General features: G+C 37.8%; 1 protein-coding gene across 2 annotated transcripts in view; it reads left to right on the top strand.

Annotated features, from left to right (window-relative positions):
- Window positions 1–223: 223 nt before the first annotated feature.
- The window catches only part of ppm1ba (protein phosphatase, Mg2+/Mn2+ dependent, 1Ba), a 24,049-nt gene continuing 3,056 nt past the window's right edge, over window positions 224–21,216 (top strand). For both annotated transcript variants that reach the window (XM_037679490.1, XM_037679498.1), the window contains exons 1-5: window positions 224–598; window positions 6,654–7,570; window positions 15,135–15,252; window positions 16,562–16,676; window positions 16,909–16,966. In XM_037679490.1, coding sequence (XP_037535418.1) covers window positions 6,683–7,570; window positions 15,135–15,252; window positions 16,562–16,676; window positions 16,909–16,966 — 1,179 coding nt within the window. In that variant the 5' untranslated portion in view covers window positions 224–598; window positions 6,654–6,682. The remainder of the gene's footprint in view (window positions 599–6,653; window positions 7,571–15,134; window positions 15,253–16,561; window positions 16,677–16,908; window positions 16,967–21,216) is intronic.

The following is a 21,216-nucleotide window of genomic DNA, read 5'->3' as shown; positions in this document are numbered from 1 at the left end:
ATAATCTACACTTACCATGATCTTAAATATAGCCAGTAAGATAAAAGCGTCTATCACTCTTTTCAAAAAGGGCACGCCTATCGCAAACAGATGAAACATTTACGTCCTGTACGTATGAATTTTGATTGACATATTACTTGACCAATTGTGTCTTAGATTTGAAACAATTTTGTCCAATCACTGTACAGCAACACAGGCTTTCCCCGCCCCTGAACCCAGTGCCGAAAAGGAACGTCATCTACTTCGAACGCTTAGCATTAGCCAAAATTAGCTTGGTGACAAAGCTATAGATATATTCAGCCACATCTTGTTTTTTTCTTTAAAACTTAAGTAAAAGTTGGCTTAATTAATTTACTTTTCTTGTGTTTACAGCAGGAAATATGTACATAGAAGCCTTAATCCGATGCAGGGACATGCTAAAAGGAGAACTTATCGCGTGAAATGCTGGCTAGCTTTTAAAATCTAGCTTAGGGGCCGACAAACGAAAGTGGCTAACGTTATCGAGGGTTAACCCAACATCAACAATCCCGTGTGTTTTTGTCGTAACTGCCGTAAGCATAAGAAGGAGGACAGATTGAGAGAATACCGTTCCTACAACGTAAGTAACATCTACGTTAAGCGATGTTTCGACAAACCCGAGCGTCGACAGCTAACGTGTAACGTTAGACAACATTGGACACAACTGCGAACTTTGCTAGCGCGTTATCTTTCAGTGTGGGTAGACTCAAATATGCCCAAGTGCAGGAGACTCTTATCAAACTGTCAATCACATAATTATGTGTTAACACCAGAAGATGTATTTGTTTGGCCGTAGTGTTGTCTGTGGTTAATTTCTCAATTTTCAGACCTGCTTGGTTCTCGTTTTCCAACATGTCAGTATCGGTTTGCCAGAATATAACTGTTTAACGTTAAACAATGTAACTGTCGCACCTAGTTTTATATCTGCGCAGCATTTGGTGGTTCGTGTCCAGGGATAGCTTTTAATACCCGGTTATGTATTACTGATTTGAATATATATTTTGTAGAAGACCAAATGATCGTTAAAAAAAAAAAAATCAGACTGTGTTTGCAACAGGTGCCACCTCTCATTATTTGTTAGAACAATCTTCCATGAATTATCTACAAAACAGACGAAGTACTTTAGCTACTCATTATCAATCTATTATTTACTGCAAATGAACAATCCAGATTTTAGCTTCAGTAAAGGCTTATTTGTGCTGTTAACCAATTCTGTGTTTATGAAACCCCAGCACATGATTTAACTTGTTTTATTGCCCTGTTGTGGATACTTTTTTATTGGGTTGTTTGTGTATGTGGCTGTTCAGCTGGCAGTACATTTGTGTGACAGTGTGTTCCAGAAATGGCAGCAGCATCAGTGGCATGTTTGTGTTGGCACCTTTGTGTGAAATCCTGTCCTAGCCATGTTGTTTCGGCCTGCAAATACTGTGAGTCTGTGGGCTTGTCCAAAGACATTTATCTACCCATGTTTGGCTGTTTGTGTCAAATGAATATTTTCCCATCATGCTGGTGTATTCTAAGATGCTCTGTTAACTCAAGAAAAAAAATATTTCAAGAGGACTAGATGGATAAATGGATGTATTGACAGAAAAGATGAATGAGACTTTCTGATGTATTCTTTTAAATAACACTACAAATTTCACTGTTTTTTTTTTATGCAAACACAATGCATATGTTTACAGTTTGTATTAAAAAAAACTGTGACATTTTGTAGTGTTATTAAATGCATCAATGCTGGTATTATGAATGGCCCTACTCTTAGAAGATGGCAGGTACTCTAGTCACTGATTCTTACTGAATCCCAACTTTTGATGCAAGGAAAACAAATTGTTTACAAGCAGACATCTGAGAGCAGGTACAGTATATACTGGTTTCTACTGTGTGAAATCATGGCTGCCAAGAAACCACTCAATGTCTAGTATATCATGACACATTTACGTCCCTGCTCTTTGGCCAAGGTCTGGTAGACTCCAGTCTGGTCAAGTAATGGCTCCACAGTCAAGACGCCAGTGCACTGAAGGGGGTGTTTAAAGAGCACTTATTCCTGGAAATTGACAGCTTTTCATATGACTTCAAGTGGAAAGCCTCAATGAGTGTCTCACCTGTTTCATTTGTGTTAAGCCAAAAACGGCAAGATTCTCTGTGTTGGGTGAAACTAATGCTCAGCTTAATAATCATTCTAGAAACCTTTTTAATGTTTCATAATTTATCTAATGCATGGTGCTTCATCAGCAGAAATATGGTCCTATGCTTAAAAGGAAATGTAAGACCTTTAGAAATTGATCATTTTAGATTTATCTTTTCTGTCACTATTGTTTTTTTTTTCCCAACTCCACTGAGGAATTCAGCTAAATCAAAATAAAGATGACCCATGAGTATTTAACATTCTACTTATTTCTATTAATAGAACCCTGCATGCGTTTTTCATTTTAGTAAATATGACAATGTTATTTACACAAAAAAAAATCAGGAAATAATCTAGTAGAATTGTGACAACCAGACAGAGTTTAGAATATCGTCTATAAATGCCTTAATCAATGGAAGATCGTTTTCTGGTCAAAGAGCCTGGGCTGTGTCCAAATAAAAAAAAAAAATCTTGGAATATTCAAGTGTTGAATTTGTAGTATTTGAAGAAATAAAAGGCTAATGATTTACCTCAGTATCCTTTGAATATTTTAAGAAAATGACCAAGGCCACTGAATAAATGGTTAAAAATTAAACAACAAATATGCAACTTTGATTATATTGAATATATACCCCAAAAGAGCATGATTATTGCCATGTTTAGATGGAAGGTGAACATGTTTAATTCCATTGGACCAGAAAAAGACCAAAATATGATACTTTTTGTTAGTGGTTTTCTACTTTGGAGTTAAAAATCACTAAGTACATCCAACAAATTTCAGTCAGGTCATCTGGACAGTTTCTTTTTTTTTTCTGAAACATTTCACCTTCCATCCGGAAGGCTTCATCAGTCAAGGAAGCGCACAACACAAAATTGATTCTTCCCCAAACAGCTTACTCCAAAGTGAACAAACCAGTTATGTTGGTGCTAAGATGGTGTCTTTGGCATGCCTCCTCCTCTGGAGCCGGCCCTCTTCCTCGTCGACAGTCATGTCAAACTGGTTCAAAACCAAAAAAGTCAATGCTCAATAATCCAGGTATACAGTCCAACAATTTTCAGTCAGGTCATCTGGACAATAAGTACTTGTTTTTCAGTGCATAGTGGTTATCGACATTTTGCCCTTTTCTACATCATGAAATGTTTTACTTGATCATGAAAATTCTTAGAGGATGAAGCTCACCACAGACATTGCTGTTACACACGTTTTTAGGAAATGCATTCAGTATCATAACTAAAATTGTAATAAATACATTAACACACTGATCTGTTTTTCATTAAAATGGACACCTTGCACACATGTTATTTTTTTTAAAGACCAATGAGAAGGTGCATGGTTCTGAATCAAAATTATATGCAAATGGAGTAAAATTGAAAAATAAAATCAAGGTGAGGATTTGATTTTAGTTGTTACAGTTTATGATCTGTCCACCAACATACTTACTTAACATATGTTTTTAAAAAGATTGTCAATAATGTTTCAGATTTTTTTTGTTATATTTTGGAGCATAGTTGTGGATATTCATTAATACTGGTTTGTTGTTTGGATTGGGTAGGCACATATTTTATAGGTACAAGAGAAGGGGGGGCTTTTGGTATAAAGTTTGGAAACCTTTGTCTGATGAAGGTGTTTGGTCAGAGGGCTCTGCTGCACCACGGTTTGTGTTCGGAGTCCTTTAAGCCACTGCGTTCAAACAACAAACATTTAATATTATAGAGAAAATATCAGCAATTTCACTTACACTAATGGAGCTGCACTTTAACATAGTTTATAGAGATTATTTTGTATTTTTTAGCATTTTCCTAGCGTTAGGGGAAGCTTCTGTGATGGAAGTGTTCAGATGATTGACGTAAACAGTTACTGGTTCATCTTGATGACTAGATAATAAAACCATGGCTCATAATGAACATTATGTTACTAGTTTTCACTAGTATTCTACTGATTATCCTGACTGGAAAAAATTGGAAGCACCATCACAAAAACTTTGGATCAAAAAACTTCAGTGCAGATTATCAGCATTTATAATTGTACCAGAGATGATCAATACATCTTTCTGTTATGAACGGTTTATAGAAAGTTCAAGTCATCAAGCAAAAGTAAAGAGAAATTTATGTTGCTAGTACTTTCAGTCCGTATATTGTTTGACCAGACAATCTGAACTTGTGTGGACCCCATCAGTAACTGAATGTTGATTTAAGTTAACTTGTTAAAGCTGTCCTGCTTTAGTCCAAAAGCAGTGGTTGTACAGAGTTGCTCTATTGGAAAGCTTTCAACCATCCTTTTCAGACAATGAATGGTGATCATTTTGCTACATAATTTAATCAGTGTAAGGTCAGTTTTACTACCTTTTAGTCTTAAAGTTGAAATGCATGTGCACTGTGTACACATGAAAGTCAACAGGTCCATTTAAAAACCCTTAAACTTCTTGCACTGTGATGGTCCAACAGAGAAGACTCATAGATGTAATCACACAATTTTTCTGTTGCTTCTTGCACAGCAGAAAGTACTTGTCTGCAAATGTCTGAGAATGTTTCTCATGATATCCTGATGCATGCTCAATAATCCAGGTAGAAAAATCTAAAAAAGATGATAGTTAAAACATGAAAGTGTGAATGAAGTGCAGTTTGTCTTGCGGTAAGTATGGACTTCCAGAAAGGTGCGAGCAGAGGACACCCTCAAAGCTTTTTATAGAGCTGGATCATCTACAAGATCTTGTCACAATGTGTTGCAGGCATGAGTGTTGCATCTTTGTTGCATCACACAATTCTGCTAGCATGACAGGTATTCAATTTTCATTCAACCTTTAGTTATACAGGTAGTTTCATTGAGCCTCGAGGACTCATTTACAAGAGACCTGTTTATATTTAGACAATATTTAGACACAGGGTGGATCAGTGTCATGCCATCTGAAAGTACACACTGATACAGCTGCTATCAATCTCTTGTTTGTACTAAGATGGTATGCTTGGTACCATGGTTCACACACAAAATTGATTGGTAGCTTGGTAGCTTTTATTCTTAGCTATTGTTAACGTTGCACTATTAAGTGTTTAGCATATTCTTATCATATTTCTTAGTTTTATCAGAGCTTTATTACTGTTTTCTTATACAGTTTATACCTTTGCTATTATTGGATGTAACTGGGGACCTTGTGCACACAATTTCGTTCCACCTCATGTACCACATGTGATACAAGTGACAACAAAGAATCTTGACCTTGAAACATACTTTACATTTTCAGTTAAAATTAACACATTAGTTGTTAAAGATGTATTAAGTTGGTGATTCCTATCTTTAATGAGATTTAGACTTTTAGCTCTATCTCACATTCTCAAAAAGAGTTCATCCTTAAGTTTGGCTGCAGTATTTTACAAGTGGCATTTATTATTATTTTTTTAAATTATGGACATGGTAAAAGTGCAATGTCCATGGTTAAGATGCCACTAAGTGGGTAACAATCAATAAAACTATGTTGCCCTCTAACAAACAGTCAACAAAGGCTTTCCTATCAAACAACCTTAAGTTACTGTTCATTTAGCTAATGCAGGTGCAGTTAATACAAGATAAAAACATCCTCTTGAACACTCAGCAGAGCTTGTTAATGCTTTCAGTAGTGAGTTCTAGATGGTCAAAGAAGCTTTTAAGCTTGCTCTTCCATCTTTTCAAGCATAAAGAAAGTGCTCATCCTATTTCTGGATATGTTGCACAATGATTACCGTTACATAGAATTTTTGTTGATCGTATTAAACAATAAAATGGAAACACCAAAACTCAAACACGAACACACAAATGTTGAGAAGCTGTAGCAATTCAAGTGTGGCAACAAATGGATGGAACGTGTCCAGATTTTCAAACCATCACAAGAAATCTGTAATCGTTTTTTATTGGTTATGATGTCGTAATAACAGATTAAATTCACAATCATGTTTCGTTGTTCATAGTATTGAGAACAGTACTGTGTGCCTAGTCTAAGAGAAACAATACAAGTTAAAGTAGTAAACTGGAGCTAAAGTAACTGAATTGAACTTAAAGTTCAGTATTGTGGACATTAGATGTTTGAATCTGTAAAAAAACAAATAAAAAAAATCAGCCACATTAAGTTTTTATCAGGAATTTTTTTTTTCACCCTTCTTTCAGTGATGTGATAGTTTTTTTTAATCACAATAACTTGCTGCAGTTTCTTTATGTGGTATTTGAAGATGGTCCTTTTATCAGTTTTGTTTTTGCTGCTGCATGGATTTCTCTCTAGTAGCGTTGATCACGCCAGACACGGTCTGTGGTATTGATGTTGAGAGACGGAGGTGGTCTTGTCATTAGAGCTAGTATCTATTTCCTGCCCAAGTAGTTTTTTTATCCTCTACTGTGTTTGTCACACAGCAAGAAAATGAGCTCAAAGTTAGGACATTTATATGTATGTACATTGACTGCATTTGTCAGATTTTTTTTAATTATGAAAATGAACTCTGATTTTTATATTCATGTGTCTTGTTTCTCTTTATCTCCCCCTCACAGGCGGCATTGGGTCTGTCTAAGGCAGAGCCATGGGTGCGTTCCTGGACAAACCCAAAACAGAGAAGCACAACTCACACGGTGAAGGGAATGGACTGCGCTATGGGGTGAGCTCCATGCAGGGATGGCGGGTAGAGATGGAGGATGCCCACACAGCTGTGTTAGGACTTCAGACTCCTGGAATGACTGACTGGTCCTTTTTTGCGGTGTATGATGGTCACGCTGGATCAAAGGTTGCCAATTACTGCTCTAAGCACCTTCTTGAACACATAATTACTGCTAGTTTTGGAGCTGGAGGTACACAACGCTCACATGTTGGATCAGACGACTCCACCAGTAACTCTCAGGCCCCACCATCTTCTGCAGTGGAGGTCGTGAAAGCTGGGATCAGAACAGGTTTTCTAAGCATCGATGAGCACATGCGCAACTTCTCTGACCTTCGTAATGGTTTGGATCGCAGTGGCTCAACAGCTGTTGGAATTCTTCTGTCACCAGATCATTTTTTCTTCATCAACTGTGGAGATTCTCGAGCTGTTTTGTACCGCAATTCACAGGTGTGCTTCTCCACACTTGATCATAAGCCTTGCAACCCACGTGAGAGGGAGCGCATCCAGAACGCTGGCGGCTCAGTGATGATTCAGAGAGTTAATGGATCACTAGCTGTGTCAAGAGCTTTGGGGGACTATGATTACAAGTGTGTGGATGGCAAGGGCCCCACAGAGCAGCTGGTTAGCCCTGAGCCAGAAGTGTTTGTGATGGTTCGGGCACCAGCACAAGATCAGTTCATTATTCTGGCTTGTGATGGCATCTGGGATGTCATGTCCAATGAGGAATTGTGCGAGTTTGTCAAATCTAGACTTGAGGTTTGTGATGACCTGGAGAAAGTCTGTAATGAAGTTGTGGATGCCTGCCTGCACAAGGTATGTAAATGTTTACTCATCATACCTTTGCTGTGTGATCCAGTTTCTATTACAAAAAAAACAAAACAAAACTATCATTTTCCATCAGGTCTGAGCACGGGACTTAATAAAGTTTTTCTTTTCCAATATGAGGAGGTGTAAACTTCAGATAATGAGCAATTTAAATAAAAAACTAAATAAAATGCCATCCCAAGGGTTGACATCCTCGTTCTCCTCCTTATCCTCTTCTTTGTCATCAGACTGTGAGAGAGGCACTCGCAGTCTATTTAAGGCACGGATTAAAGCAGAAAAAAATCTTTTGATTGAAATTTTTTCTACACCTAAAGGTTACACACACATTTGAGAGCTATTTTCCTGCATACAGTTCACTTCTCAAAGGTTTTCACATAAAGATGAGCATACTGTGTACATGACCTTAGTAAAAGTACACAGTATACAGGTCCTTCTCAAAAAATTAGCATATTGTGATAAAGGTCATTATTTTCCATAATGTAATGATAAAAATGAAACTTTCATATATTTCAGATTCATTGCACACCAACTGAAATATTTCAGGTCTTTAATTGTTTTAATACTGATGATTATGGCATACAGCTCATAAAAACCCAAAATACCTGTCCCAAAAAATTAGCATATTTCATCCCACCAATGAAAGACAAGTGTTTTTAATACAAAAAACGCCAACCTTCAAATAATCATGTTCAGTTATGCACTCAATACTTGGTCGGGAATCCTTTTGCATGAATGACTGCTTCAATGCGGCGTGGCATGGAGGCAATCAGCCTGTGGCACTGCTGAGGTGTTATGGAGGCCCAGGATGCTTCGATAGCGGCCTTAAGCTCATCCAGAGTGTTGGGTCTTGCGTCTCTCAACTTTCTCTTCACAATATCCCACAGGTTCTCTATGGGGTTCAGGTCAGGAGAGTTGGCAGGCCAATTGAGCACAGTAACACCATGGTCAGTAAACCATTTACCAGTGGTTTTGGCACTGTGAGCAGGTGCCAGGTCGTGCTTAAAAATGAAATCTTCATCTCCATAAAGCTTTTCAGCAGATGGAAGCATGAAGTGTTCCAAAATCTCCTGATATCTAGCTGCATTGACCCTGCCCTTGATAAAACACAGTGGACCAACACCAGTAGATGACATGGCACCCCAGTGACTGTGGAAACTTGACACTGGACCTCAAGCAATGTGAATTATGTGTCTCCTGTCTTCCTCCAGACTCTGGGACCTTGATTTCCAAAGGAAATGCAAAATTTACTGTAATCAGAGAACATAACTTTGGACCACTCAGCAGCAGTCCCAGGCGAGATGCTTCTGACGCAGTCTCTTGTTCAAAAGTGGCTTGACCTGGGGAATGCAGCACCTGTAGCCCATTTCCTGCACACGCCTGTGCACGGTGGCTCTGGATGTTTCTACTCCAGACTCAGTCCACTGCTTCCGCAGGTCCCCCAAGGTCTGGAATCGGCCCTTCTCCACAATCCTCCTCAGGGTCCGGTCACCTCTTCTCGTTGTGCAGCGTTTTCTGCCACACTTTTCCCTTCCCACAGACTTCCCACTGAGGTGCCTTGATACACACTCTGGGAACAGCCTATTTGTTCAGCAATTTCTTTCTGTGTCTTACCCTCTTGCTTGAGGGTGTCAGTGATGGCCTTCTGGACAGCAGTCAGGTCGGCAGTCTTACCCATGATTGCGGTTTTGAGTAATGAACAAGGCTGGGAGTTTTTAAAAGCCTCAGGAATCTTTTGCAGGTGTTTAGAGTTACGTCATTGATTCAGATGGTTAAGTTAATAGCTTGTTTAGAGAATCTTTTCATGATATGCTAATTTTTTGGGACAGGCATTTTGGGTTTTCATGAGCTGTATGCCATAATCATCAGTATTAAAACAATTAAAGACCTGAAATATTTCAGTTGGTGTGCAATGAATCTGAAATGTATGAAAGTTTCATTTTTATCATTACATTATGGAAAATAATGACCTTTATCACAATATGCTAATTTTTTGAGAAGGACCTGTATATAGTGTTCTCTACGGAAATGAAGTTGCAAAATTTTAACCTGCACCATAACGTTCTCAAGACAAATGGGATTCTGAAGGAAGAGAGGTTTTGAAGAACTTCTATGTCATGTTAGTGCATGCAATTGGGGGTTGTCATATGTATTAAAAAAATTATAGCGCATGAAGTTCTTTGCAGAAGATAAGTTAAAAATTTATATATATATATATATATATATTTGGCAGGTTGACAGATTTCACCCCTAAAACAATTATTTCATTCAAATATTCAAATACAGGCTTTCAGGTCATGTAGTAATTTAACACTATTTATTTTTCATATTTAATCATTTATTAAATTGCATTTGTCACAGTACAATTACCTATCAGTATGATTCTAAATATAATCAAGTTTAGCATATCCAAACAGCCACAACATCGTATTATTTCTATAATACTGTGCAGAATTGAATTTTGTAGATATTTATGAAAAACTACAAACACCTTAAAATGACTCTCACTCAAATCACTTTGTGAGTTTGGGGGAACAAATAAAGTTAAATGGAGACACACATCTTTGCTATAATCAGGGCCATGTAAACGTTCATCTTTTAGTGTTATTATTGTTTAGTTATAAGAACTAAAGCAGCAGAACCAGCCTCTCTCACCGTGAGAGACACAAACACCCTGAGCGCTCTCCCGTGCCAGTGCTGTTTTCTTTGATGAAGTTTAGTCATGCGTGCAAGTTTCACATCTGTATGATGATGACAACACAGTAACTTTTTTTTTGTATTTTTATCACAAAATACCCTCTGCGGCAGGTCGGTAATATAGAGCAAGTACACAAACAAATAGAAAATACAAGCTTCTCTACACACACCATATCTTTTGTCTACAAATCACGAGTCCATTATTTGTCCTGTAATCCAGTCCACAGCAAGTAAAGATTAGATTATGTAATTTTATTAACATGTAAATTACCCACCAACACACACACACACACACACACACACACACACACACACACACACACACACACACACACACACACACACACATATACACACACACACACACACACACACACACACACACACACACACACACACACACACACACACACACACACACACACACACACACACACTCCATTTAAACTAATAAGAAAAAATTATCAAACCTAATAAATTATGGTTGATGGCTGAATCAATGAATGACTTGAACAACAAAATGTTTATCTTTTATCTTTTTCATTACTAACTCAGTCACATGTTCAGTCACACAAAAAAAGTTAGTTAGCTTTTTATTATTAATTATTCTCTAAGTCAGACAACAATTTAGTCATCTGGGCATCTTATGAACATTATTATGTATTATTACTATTATCATATTATTATTTCTTCTGTGGAGCTCCCCTTGGTACGATTTACTGTGTATAAAATATACAGTACTTTAAAATTGTTGCACTGCATTGTTATTTTTATTTTTTCCAATATTCTGATTAGAAAGTTACGTTTGTGTGTTCTGATCAGGTGACTAGTAACAACAAAAGTTTCTTTTAGGAGGGGAAATTTATTTTGGACGAGACCAGATTTGTGCTTTATTCTTTAGTTTTCTCGTTTACTCCTCCACAACAGCTATATTGTTTTTTCTGAAATTTTACATGAAATATTATTTTTTACTCAGTCTCCAACCAAATAAATGAACAAACACGTCGTTCTCATCAGAATTTTCATAAGTTCCGGTAACCATTTAAATGAACAAACAAACACGTTGTTCTCATCAGAACTCTCCATTCCAGTAACCAAATAAATGAATAGACAAACACGTCATTCTTATCAGAACTCTCTGTTCCGGTAACCTAAGGCCTTTTAATTTTATTCTGTTCTTCATTATCACAGCTGTACTTTTAACAATTTTAACAAATTTGCTGTTTGAAACCACTTCACACTTAACAACACAATTTCCATTTGTAATTAACACAGCTGTAATCTGTCAATAAATATTAAAACAATTTTGATGCCATCAGTTCTATTCAGTTTCTTTATATAGCGCCAAGTCACAACTGAAGTCGTATCAGGGCAATGTGCAAAAACATTCATATATATTATAAAAGCCAATTAGTAAATGTTATCCATTTAAAGAAGTCAGCAGATTGTGTTGAATCTTCACATCATCACGGTCTCCCGTCCTGAGCAAGCACAAAGGCAACAGTGGAAAGGAAAAACTCTTAACTGGAAGAAACCTCCAGCAGGACCAGGCTCAGGACAAGTTTTCATTCATTCAACCTTTATACAGGTTAGCCTAATTGACTCACAAGAACTCCTTTTCAAGAGGGACCTGTTATAGACTGACAACATATAAAGTACAGACAACAACATAAAACAATAAAAAGCCATTGTGCCAAAGTGGCAATCTGCTTGACCAGCTGGGGTTTGAGAGGACAGGAAGGAGAAACAAACAGAATGACAGGTCCATGTGTACTTTCTATTGGAAGAAAGACAAAAAACACATGTTAAGGATAGAAATAATTACAAATACAAACAGGTAGAGTAGAGCAAGTAAAGACAGCAGCAGAGTCAGGAAATGTGATCATTTTGTCCTCCAGCAGTCTAAGCCTATAGCAGCATAACATAGAGATAGCTCAGGAAACGCAAGCTGACTCTTTACTATAGGATTTATCAAAAAGGAAAGACTTGAGCCTAGTTTTAAAAGTAGACAATGTGTCAGCCTCACGGACAGAAACTGGAAGTTGTTTCTACAAGAGAGGAGCCTGATAACTGAAAGCTCTGCTTCTAGGGATGCACAATATTATCGGTATAGTATCGGTATCTGCTGATATTAGCGTTAAAGTTCAATATCGGACATTGGCCATTCCATTAAAATAACTCGCCAATATAAAAGGCGCTGTTTTTGCCTGCAGCGGCAGCACAATGTGATGATGTTGCAGTGGCAGTGCAACGCGATGACATCACGCGTGCCTACCCGATCTCACGGCAGAGAGGAAAATTCAAAATGTCAGCGGTGTGGAAATTTTATTTTTCATTGGTGAGGATGTCGGATTCCGAAGATTTATGGACTACATTGAGCCTCGCTACATCGTCCTCAGTCTGAGATATTTTTCTGACATAACGTTACCCGAGTTACAAGCAGTCCTTTCTGACGTCATTAAGAAGCTAATAGCTGATAGCACGACTTGTTGGGTAAGTTTTGCCAAAGACATTTGGACGTCGTGTTAGCCCCGTTAGCATGTCTTACAGCACAATGGATAGACAAAAACTTTGAACTTAAAAAGGTTGTCCTTCATGCACAAGAGTGCAGAGGATCCCACACTGCAGCTAGGAACCTGGAACAAGCCTCCACAAGTGAGACAGCATCGCAGGTGACTAACACTAATAAATAACATTTAACACTTTTCATTTAATATAAGTCAAAGTACTATGCATATCATGTGGCTTTTACTGAATATATGTCACAAGCTCTTACAACTTTTGCACAATTTTTGTAGGAAATAAGCCTAAATAAGAGGGCTATGTTCTGACAAAGGAACGTATATATCGGTATCGGCATCGGTTATCGGACGAATAAGTTTCAACATATCGGCATATTGGATATCGGCCAAAAATCCAATATCGTGCATCCCTATCTGCTTCCTAGTCTACTTTTGGAAACTATAGGTACTACAGTAGTCCCTCGCTACTTTGCGGTTTGTTTTTTGCGGACTCGCTCTATCGCCATTTTTTAAAGTAAGATTAGGCATGACACACAGTTGGCTGTATGATGGATGAGACGCAGGATTTGCATGGATTTTGTATTTAAAATAAATTACTTTAAATTATTTAGCACCTGCTGCACCTTTGTGCAGCCCACACTGCAGGATGAGCTTCCTCCTGCAGCTGTTCTCTGTGCAGAGCGAAGAAGTGGGCACGGTCAAGAACGCTTGCGGGTGGCTGAGAGCAGCTGAGGCACAGAGAGGGAAATCATGACATTCTGTGCTCTTTTAGAGCGTTTAGAGTTTAGAAGCATTGTTTAGGATATTGCAAGAGTGTGGGAAGGGTTTATATATATAGTCATAGTCACATCTGAAAAACTACCTACTCTGAACAGGGGTCCCCACCGCAGCCCTGCACAGATGTGACCAATAATTTTTTAATAAACAAAATAGACCCTGAGATTCCCCATTACATATCCTCATAGGGATGCAGCACCTGGTCCCCCAAATCTCAGAACACATTGGACGCCAAAATGTCATGGCTAAATATCATTACTCAACATTATCATTAAGTAATAATGGATGATGCTGAGTCTCTAAAGGACAGAAAAACTGGGGGTTTATTGAAGAACTTTAAAATGTTGATCAGTCAGAAAAGCAACAGAATCTAGGCCTGTCACGATAACAGATTTTGCTGGGTGATTGTCTTAGAAATTATTGTGATAAACGATAATATTGTTTGAAATTTGACAATAATTAGTAATTGTCAAATTTAAGAAGAAATGTTGGTTAATTTGTTTTGCGTGTAGTATGTTTTTTGACCACCGGATAGCAGTATAAGACAGTTTGAACCGAAGGATGGATAGTGAGAGAGCGAGCAGCGCGTCTCTTTAAGAAAAATGGGAGGGGGGCCCCTTGACGTGACATGGGCTGTCTCTCTTCGGTTCTCAAAATGGCGGACGCTCTGTGTGGTTTGAGCTCTTTAGCATAGCATTTTTCACACAAAGCTTTTAATAAAAAAATTAGTAAACAAGTTCTCAGCTTCTTTTTGCAGAGAAAAACAACTTTTTACACGAAGGCACGTTTTTCAATTGCAAATTTTGGAGCTTCGACAAGACAAAGTTTTTTTTTTCTCAAGGTCAGCCTGTTAGCTTAGCTTGTAGCTTAGCTTCTCAGCTTAGCTGCTTTTAACGATCCAAAAACATGATTTTGGACGGTTAAAATGGATTTTAAAGAGAAAAGGGAAAGGGAGGGGTCCGTGAAGAGCACTGGAGATGAGCCTTTTATCATCCAGTGTCTTCATTAGAAAGAGAGAGACGAAGAAACGATAAAGCCGATAAATTAAAATGAGGTAGATAATTTTCATTTTTCATGCGATTAATTGAGTTATTGTTTATCACGACAGGCCTAACAGAATAAAAAAAAAACCCACCAACCCATACAAATTTACACAGACATTTCATACATTTTTTGTGTGTCATTACAGATCGTTTATTTTTCACATGATCACTTGTCACTCGTAAGGGAGGATGCTCTAGGTCAGCCTAACCAAAACCCAAGACCCCAGCTCAGACTTCACTGAGTCTGCAATTTTTGTCCACGTAGGCTCAACGATAACATGTCTTATTTCTAGAAACGTACCTTCCATATTTGGTGGTGATAAGACCTTACATGCATATCCTAAGTTATTACTGATGATATAACTAATGCTATAACAAAAACACATTCTACCATGGCCCATAAAGGTTACAGTACTTCAAAGTATCATCCACTTCAGGAAACCATGTTTACTATTTGTTTGAGCACTACAGCTGAAGTTTATCTTGTAACTTATTTTTCTTCAATATTTATTCTAGGGGAGTCGGGATAACATGAGTATTGTATTAGTGTGTTTGCCCAACGCTCCCAAAGTATCAGAGGAAGCTGTGAAGAAAGAAGCTGAGCTCAACAAATATCTGGAGACTCAAGTAGAAGGTGAGATTGAACAGGTCAAGAAAAATAAACATTTATTGTTTGTAAAAACATAATAGGAATGTTAAGTAAAAAAAACAAAACTGCCAGTTTCTTGTTTTTCAGAAATGTTTTCCTAATTTCTCTTGGAATCAGCTCTAGAATATTCTTTGTATGGAGTAAAGTGATCTTAGGAAATTTAAGTACGGTAGTTTCTTTTTGTGGATAAGATCTATGTGATTTATAAAAAAAGTTAAATCTGGCCCTCTGGACATAAAAAAATAAAAATATTTTTTTGAATGTCCAGAGGACCAGCTTGGACTTTTTTAGATTTTTCTACCAGGATTATTGAGCATGCATCAGGATAGCCGTGTGATTTGCTTCATTAATTTTTAGATCACACGTCAAAGTCACTGCCATTAATTGCAGGTTTAGATCTTGTTTTCATAAAAACAAGATCTAATTGTAAGTCACTGTTTTATTTCAATCAAATTGAATCCGTTGATGTATATTTATCACTCTTGTCTAACCTCCAGCCCAGTTTAGCCCCAGCTCAGAAGAAAAAATAAGACTATTTCAACTTCCTTTTCCATTTCAGGAGGCATCTTCCCTCTTCATTCTCTCTTCATCCCTCTTCCCTTCTCGCTCCCTTTTCTCACTCAAACATTTTCATGTGTTGTTTGGATGGATTCCCTGCTTTGTTCTTATTTTTCCTTTTTAGATACACAAGACTTTTCTAAACAGATTTATTTTTTCTAGTTTATTTCTTGCCTGACTATTATTCAAATATCAGTGCCAGCCAGCAGTTTTAGATGTTGACCTCATTCTTGTTTTTGTTTGTATTCTGTCCTTTTTGTGAGTTGCAGAATAAAAACACATTGTGATATATTTTATTAGACTTAGAAATGCTGGTAGTGATCAGTGAGTACTGCATGAAATTAATATTTGTAGAGAAGCAGACATCACCCACTTTTAGAAGCTCTCAGCTGAGAAACATTTTGTTCAGTTAACGTAGAGTCAATGTTTGGCTCGGTATCGTCTCAATTTTGAAAGACACAAAAAGAGAGGGAGCGAAAAGACAAGAGTGAGGAATGCTCTGGCTGAACATCGGCCTGGCCTCGTGCCACTCAGCTCAGCTGCAGCCCTCATCGTGTCATCATGTCTCTTCTCTGCACTCGGTTTCACAAATTCACCTGGAAGGGTTCCATCCTCACCTCCTTTCTCTCACCCCTCCTTATCCTTTCTGCTCTACTCTGTGAACTTCATCTTTCCGCTGATGTTCTTGGTCCTAAACCATTTTATAGTTGTGTAACGTTTCTGTTGTTGTGTTTAGAAATGCTGTCTCTATCAGGAGAAGAGGAGATTCCAGATCTTGTAACAGTGATGAGGAATCTGTCTACTGACAGTGGCATGCCCCCTTTGCCACCAGGAGGTGGACTTGCTAGCAAGTAAGGCCCACTTTCTTTAAAGGAATTTATACTGTTTAACTATATTACTTTGACAAATATGGTAAAGAAAAACTTATTTAGGCTGCACTGGTCCAATTCCTGTAATATTATTTATGTGCCATTGGGCCTCTCTCAAAAATATTCTGCTCTTGTTTTTGTTACTTTAATGCATTTCTTAAATGGGTAAATATGAAACATAATAAAGTTTTTTGTGTTTGTGCGTTTCCTGCAGGCGCAGTGTTATTGAAGCAGTATACAACCGTCTTAGTCCATACAAGGAGGAAGATGGCGTAAGTACCTTTTTATATAAGTTCTTTTCTCTAGCCAATGATACAACCACCACTTAATGGTGCACACAGAAGTCTGGACCCCGTGTAAAATATTTGAGTTGTTATTTTTATTATTAATTTCAATGGACTGAAATTCTTTTGCTCTTACTGTATATTGATCCATCCCATCTTTTTGAACAAGATGGTGAATTGTGCATAACACAGCAGAAAATAATAACTTCTGAAATGTCTATGAGCCCGTCAGCCCTTTACTGTTTTTGTATACCACACTGGCAGCCCTCATTTTGAGGTTTGTAGTGACATCATTTTATTGTGGAACTGGGAACTTTTGCACCAGAGCTTTCTCTGAGATGCTGCTGTAACTTCAAGGTCAAGGTTCTTTATTGTCATTCACATCACATGTGGTACATGAGGTGGAACGAAATTGTGTACACTGGGTCCCAGTTACATCCAACAATAGCAAAAATATAAAGTGCAAAAAGAAACCGTAAATAATGATCCAATATATAAACTAAGAAATACGCTAAATGAACGCCAGACGGTACGCTAAAAGATCTAAGATCTTGAGACAAACGAGAATTATTCGCTGCCTGCTCTGAATTGTTTGAAACAGTTTTTATAATACATTTCTAGATCTGTAGTACTCGGAACAAGCTTTAAAGAAATGTTAAATCACGTTTTGTGCTAAAATCCCAAAGGGTCTCTGTTTTATCCACCAGCAGAAATTTTTAACATTTCACAAACATGCTCAAAGTAAATTTTTTTATTAGTTCATTTAGTTAATTGTTACAAGCTTATATTCATTCAAAACATGTTTACCCATGAAGTGTCATCTACAAATCTGTATAACTCAGTATTTGTCTTGCATATAAAACTGCTTTTTATTTAGTTGAGGTGTATAAAGTTGGCGTCTTCTTGAGAATTTATGAGAATAAGTTGGACTCATGTATAGAAATGCATTTTTGTGTTTAGCAGAGATCTTTATATTAAATATTTTACAAAAACCTTTTTCTGACACAACATAACGGTTGGATCTACATCTTTCTGATACCTTTTGTTAAAACCATTTTTAAAAATAATGTCGGTTATCTGTGGGACATCAGGCCTCAAGATGTGTCTCATTGCTAACAGCAGCTTTTTAGAGGAAACCCATTAGATTCTGAGGTAGGGCTGGGCCATATCATATCATTCACGATAATACCGGTAAAAAACTTGCCCGAGAAAATAAATTATATCATGATATGCTAATGTCATGCCATAAATACGTCATCCTACCACACAGCGGATTACGCTCACATGGGTAATGCAGCGATGTTCAAGTTGTAAAGGTGAAGTCATGAACGGAGACATCTGAGCTGCATACAGTTTTAGAGCGGGGGGATTGGGGTGGGGGGGGGTGGCACAGACACATCTGAGCTGAGTGCTGTTTTTATAGTCAGTTTTCGAGCCGGTCAGCATGAAGGAAGACATTGCCTTTAGCTTTTTAGCTAGCACGCTGCTAACTAGGAGCTACATCAGTGCCGACGTGTGTGTGTGTGTGGGGGGTTGGCTCGGTAGACTGTACGCTCGGTTCTGTTGATGCAGCGGCACCCCGCTTGTATAATGGTAGGTGAAACACTGACTATGCATCGACCACTGATTTATGGTCAAGTCGGACCGCAGAGCCTTACCTGTGTCTGACTGCACTGTATTAACAGATACTGGGAACTGTACAGCCCAAACCTCGAGACCAGTTACTTTCCTGAGGATCAGGAAATTGGCTGATGGCTATGTTCTGAACAGCAGTCCTTTCAGGCAGCATTTCATTTGTTTTCAGCTAGGGATGCACGATATTGGATTTTTGGCCGATATCTGATATGCCGATATGTTAAAACTTATTTGACTGATAACCAATACCGATATTTTATATACGTTCCTTTATCTGAACATAGCCCTCTTATTTAGGCTTATTTGCTACAAAAAATGTGCAACAACTGTAAGAGCTGTGACATGTATTCAGTAACAGCCATTTGACATGCATAGCACTTTAACTTATATTAAATGAAAAGTGTTAAATGTTATTTATTAGCATTAGTCACCTGCGATGCTGTTTCACTTGTGGAGGCTTGTTCCAGGTTCCTAGCTGCAGTGTGGGATCCTCTGCTCTTGTGCATGAAGTGCACTCCTGTGCACTCCTGTGCCTTTTTAAGTTCAAAGTTTTTGTCTATCCATTGTGCTGTAAGACTAATCATGCTAACCAGGCTAACACAACGTCCTAATGTCTGTGGTAAAACTCACCCAACAAGTCGTGCTATCGGCTATTAGCTTCTCAATGACGTTAGAAATGACGGCTTGTAACTCGGGTAACGTTACTTCAGAAAAATATCTGACTGTGGACCTCAATGTAGTCCAAAAATCTTCGGAATCCGACATCCTCACCAATGAAAAAAAAAACTTCCACACCGCTGACATTTTGAATTTTCCTCTCTGCCGTGAGATTGGGTAGGCGCACGTGACGTCGTCGTGTTGCGCTGCAGCTAAACGTCATCAAGTTTTGCTGCAACGTCATCACATTGTGCTGCCGCTGCAGGCAAAAACAGCGCCTTTTATATCGGCGAGTTATTTTAATGGAATTGCCGATGTCCGATATCGAAATTTAACCCTAATATCGGCCGATACCGATACCATGCCGATAATATCGTGCATCTCTATTCTCAGCAGTTGTCACAATTTTTGGAAGTTATAGCTCATTTAAAGGCAACATAATTTTTTGTTGGTTACATTTATGCTCAGCAGATCTTAAGCTTTAATTTTATTTAGTTTTTGTGGGAACTGCGCCTGCACTATAGTTTTTGTGGTGGATTTTGTTGATCTATATTTTGTGCAGACTTTTTCAATCTAAATAACAGAAGGATCATTTTTATTTTTTTTATTTTTATACTTGGAGACTGAATACTTTACTAAATAAAGTAATTGCAGTAAAATTACTGGTAACCCTTGTTGTTTTAGTTTTTATTTAATAATGCAAAGCAACATGTTAAGTTAATTTAGTCAAATAAATAACTATGATTTCTGGGTTTGTTTGTTTTTTGGTTGTTGTTATGTCACAAAATTTATTATCGTCAGAATGCTCCGATATATCATGATATGTTTGAGCCATATCACCCACCCCTATTCAGAGGCGTTCTGTTCTGGTGACAGTGCAGGCTAGCTTTGGCTCTTTGACATGTCCTGGTAAGGACTCACATGAATTCACAAGGTGATACTTTGTCGCATCAACACAACTAAAGATGTAATTAGATGAACAATGCCTTTTTTCTTCAGTTGTTAGCGATTCACATTACTAAATGTAGCTGATGGGTGTCAGTGTGATGATTTTAAAGCTCAGAAAGTGACCAAAGAATAGTTCTTTTGAACAGTTTGAAACACACCAAAGAGCTCTGTCCTGTTTCCAGTTTGTCGTTCTGTCTTGTGTTTTTTATTTTATTTTGAACGGGCATCTGTGTGATTGTGATAGACACGTTTAAAGTCTAGAGGGGATTTGTGTGGTAAGTGTCTGGGCATTGCAGCTTGTTAGGTTTACTTGCTTGGATCTTATTTTAAATTTGTTAGTCCTCTGCCCACATGAACAGGCACACTATTAAATGTTTGAAAAGGATATTATCTACACTTTGTTGTAATGTTTTGACTACGTTACCAACTTTTTGGTAACTTTTAGATGTCTAAAAACCCAAGTATTTTCTGTAGTTCCTCTGTTTTTTTTTTGTCTGCACTGATAATCCTTGTTATAGTACATAAAGCACATACTGTATTAAAGGAGTATAAAGAAGGGTATCTCAAGTCTTTATTGTTTAATTTACATTTTGCAAATGGGTGCATGCTTATAGTTATACACCTAAAGTGTGTCTCTCACGCACACATACCATATTTTCCGCCGTACACGTTGCTCCGCCCTATAAGTCGCATCAGTCCAAATATGTCTACTAAAGTGGAAAAATCCATAAATATAGTGCTTCACTGTATACGTCGCATCTATTATGCGTCACTGCTAACACGTCGCGTTTGTTACGCGTCACCGCTGACAACCCGGAAATGCGGGCCGAACTCGGAAATGTGGGCCGGTGTTGTGCCAAAAATTGATTGGTTGCCAAATGGTGGCTGCGGGAGCGTGCACGGGAGGACTTTAACAGGAATTTAACAAGATTAACACTTGAAAACAATTACTTGTTCGCTCGACTTTATGGTAAATGTGTGTCTCAGTCTAGCGTTTG

Source organism: Nematolebias whitei, chromosome 1, assembly GCF_014905685.2.
Source record: "Nematolebias whitei isolate Nwh7 chromosome 1, NemWhi1, whole genome shotgun sequence".
NCBI classification, from domain to species: Eukaryota; Metazoa; Chordata; class Actinopteri; order Cyprinodontiformes; family Rivulidae; genus Nematolebias; species Nematolebias whitei.
The sequence above is the reverse complement of the archived record's forward strand: the minus strand, read 5'-3'. Positions and strand labels throughout refer to the sequence as shown.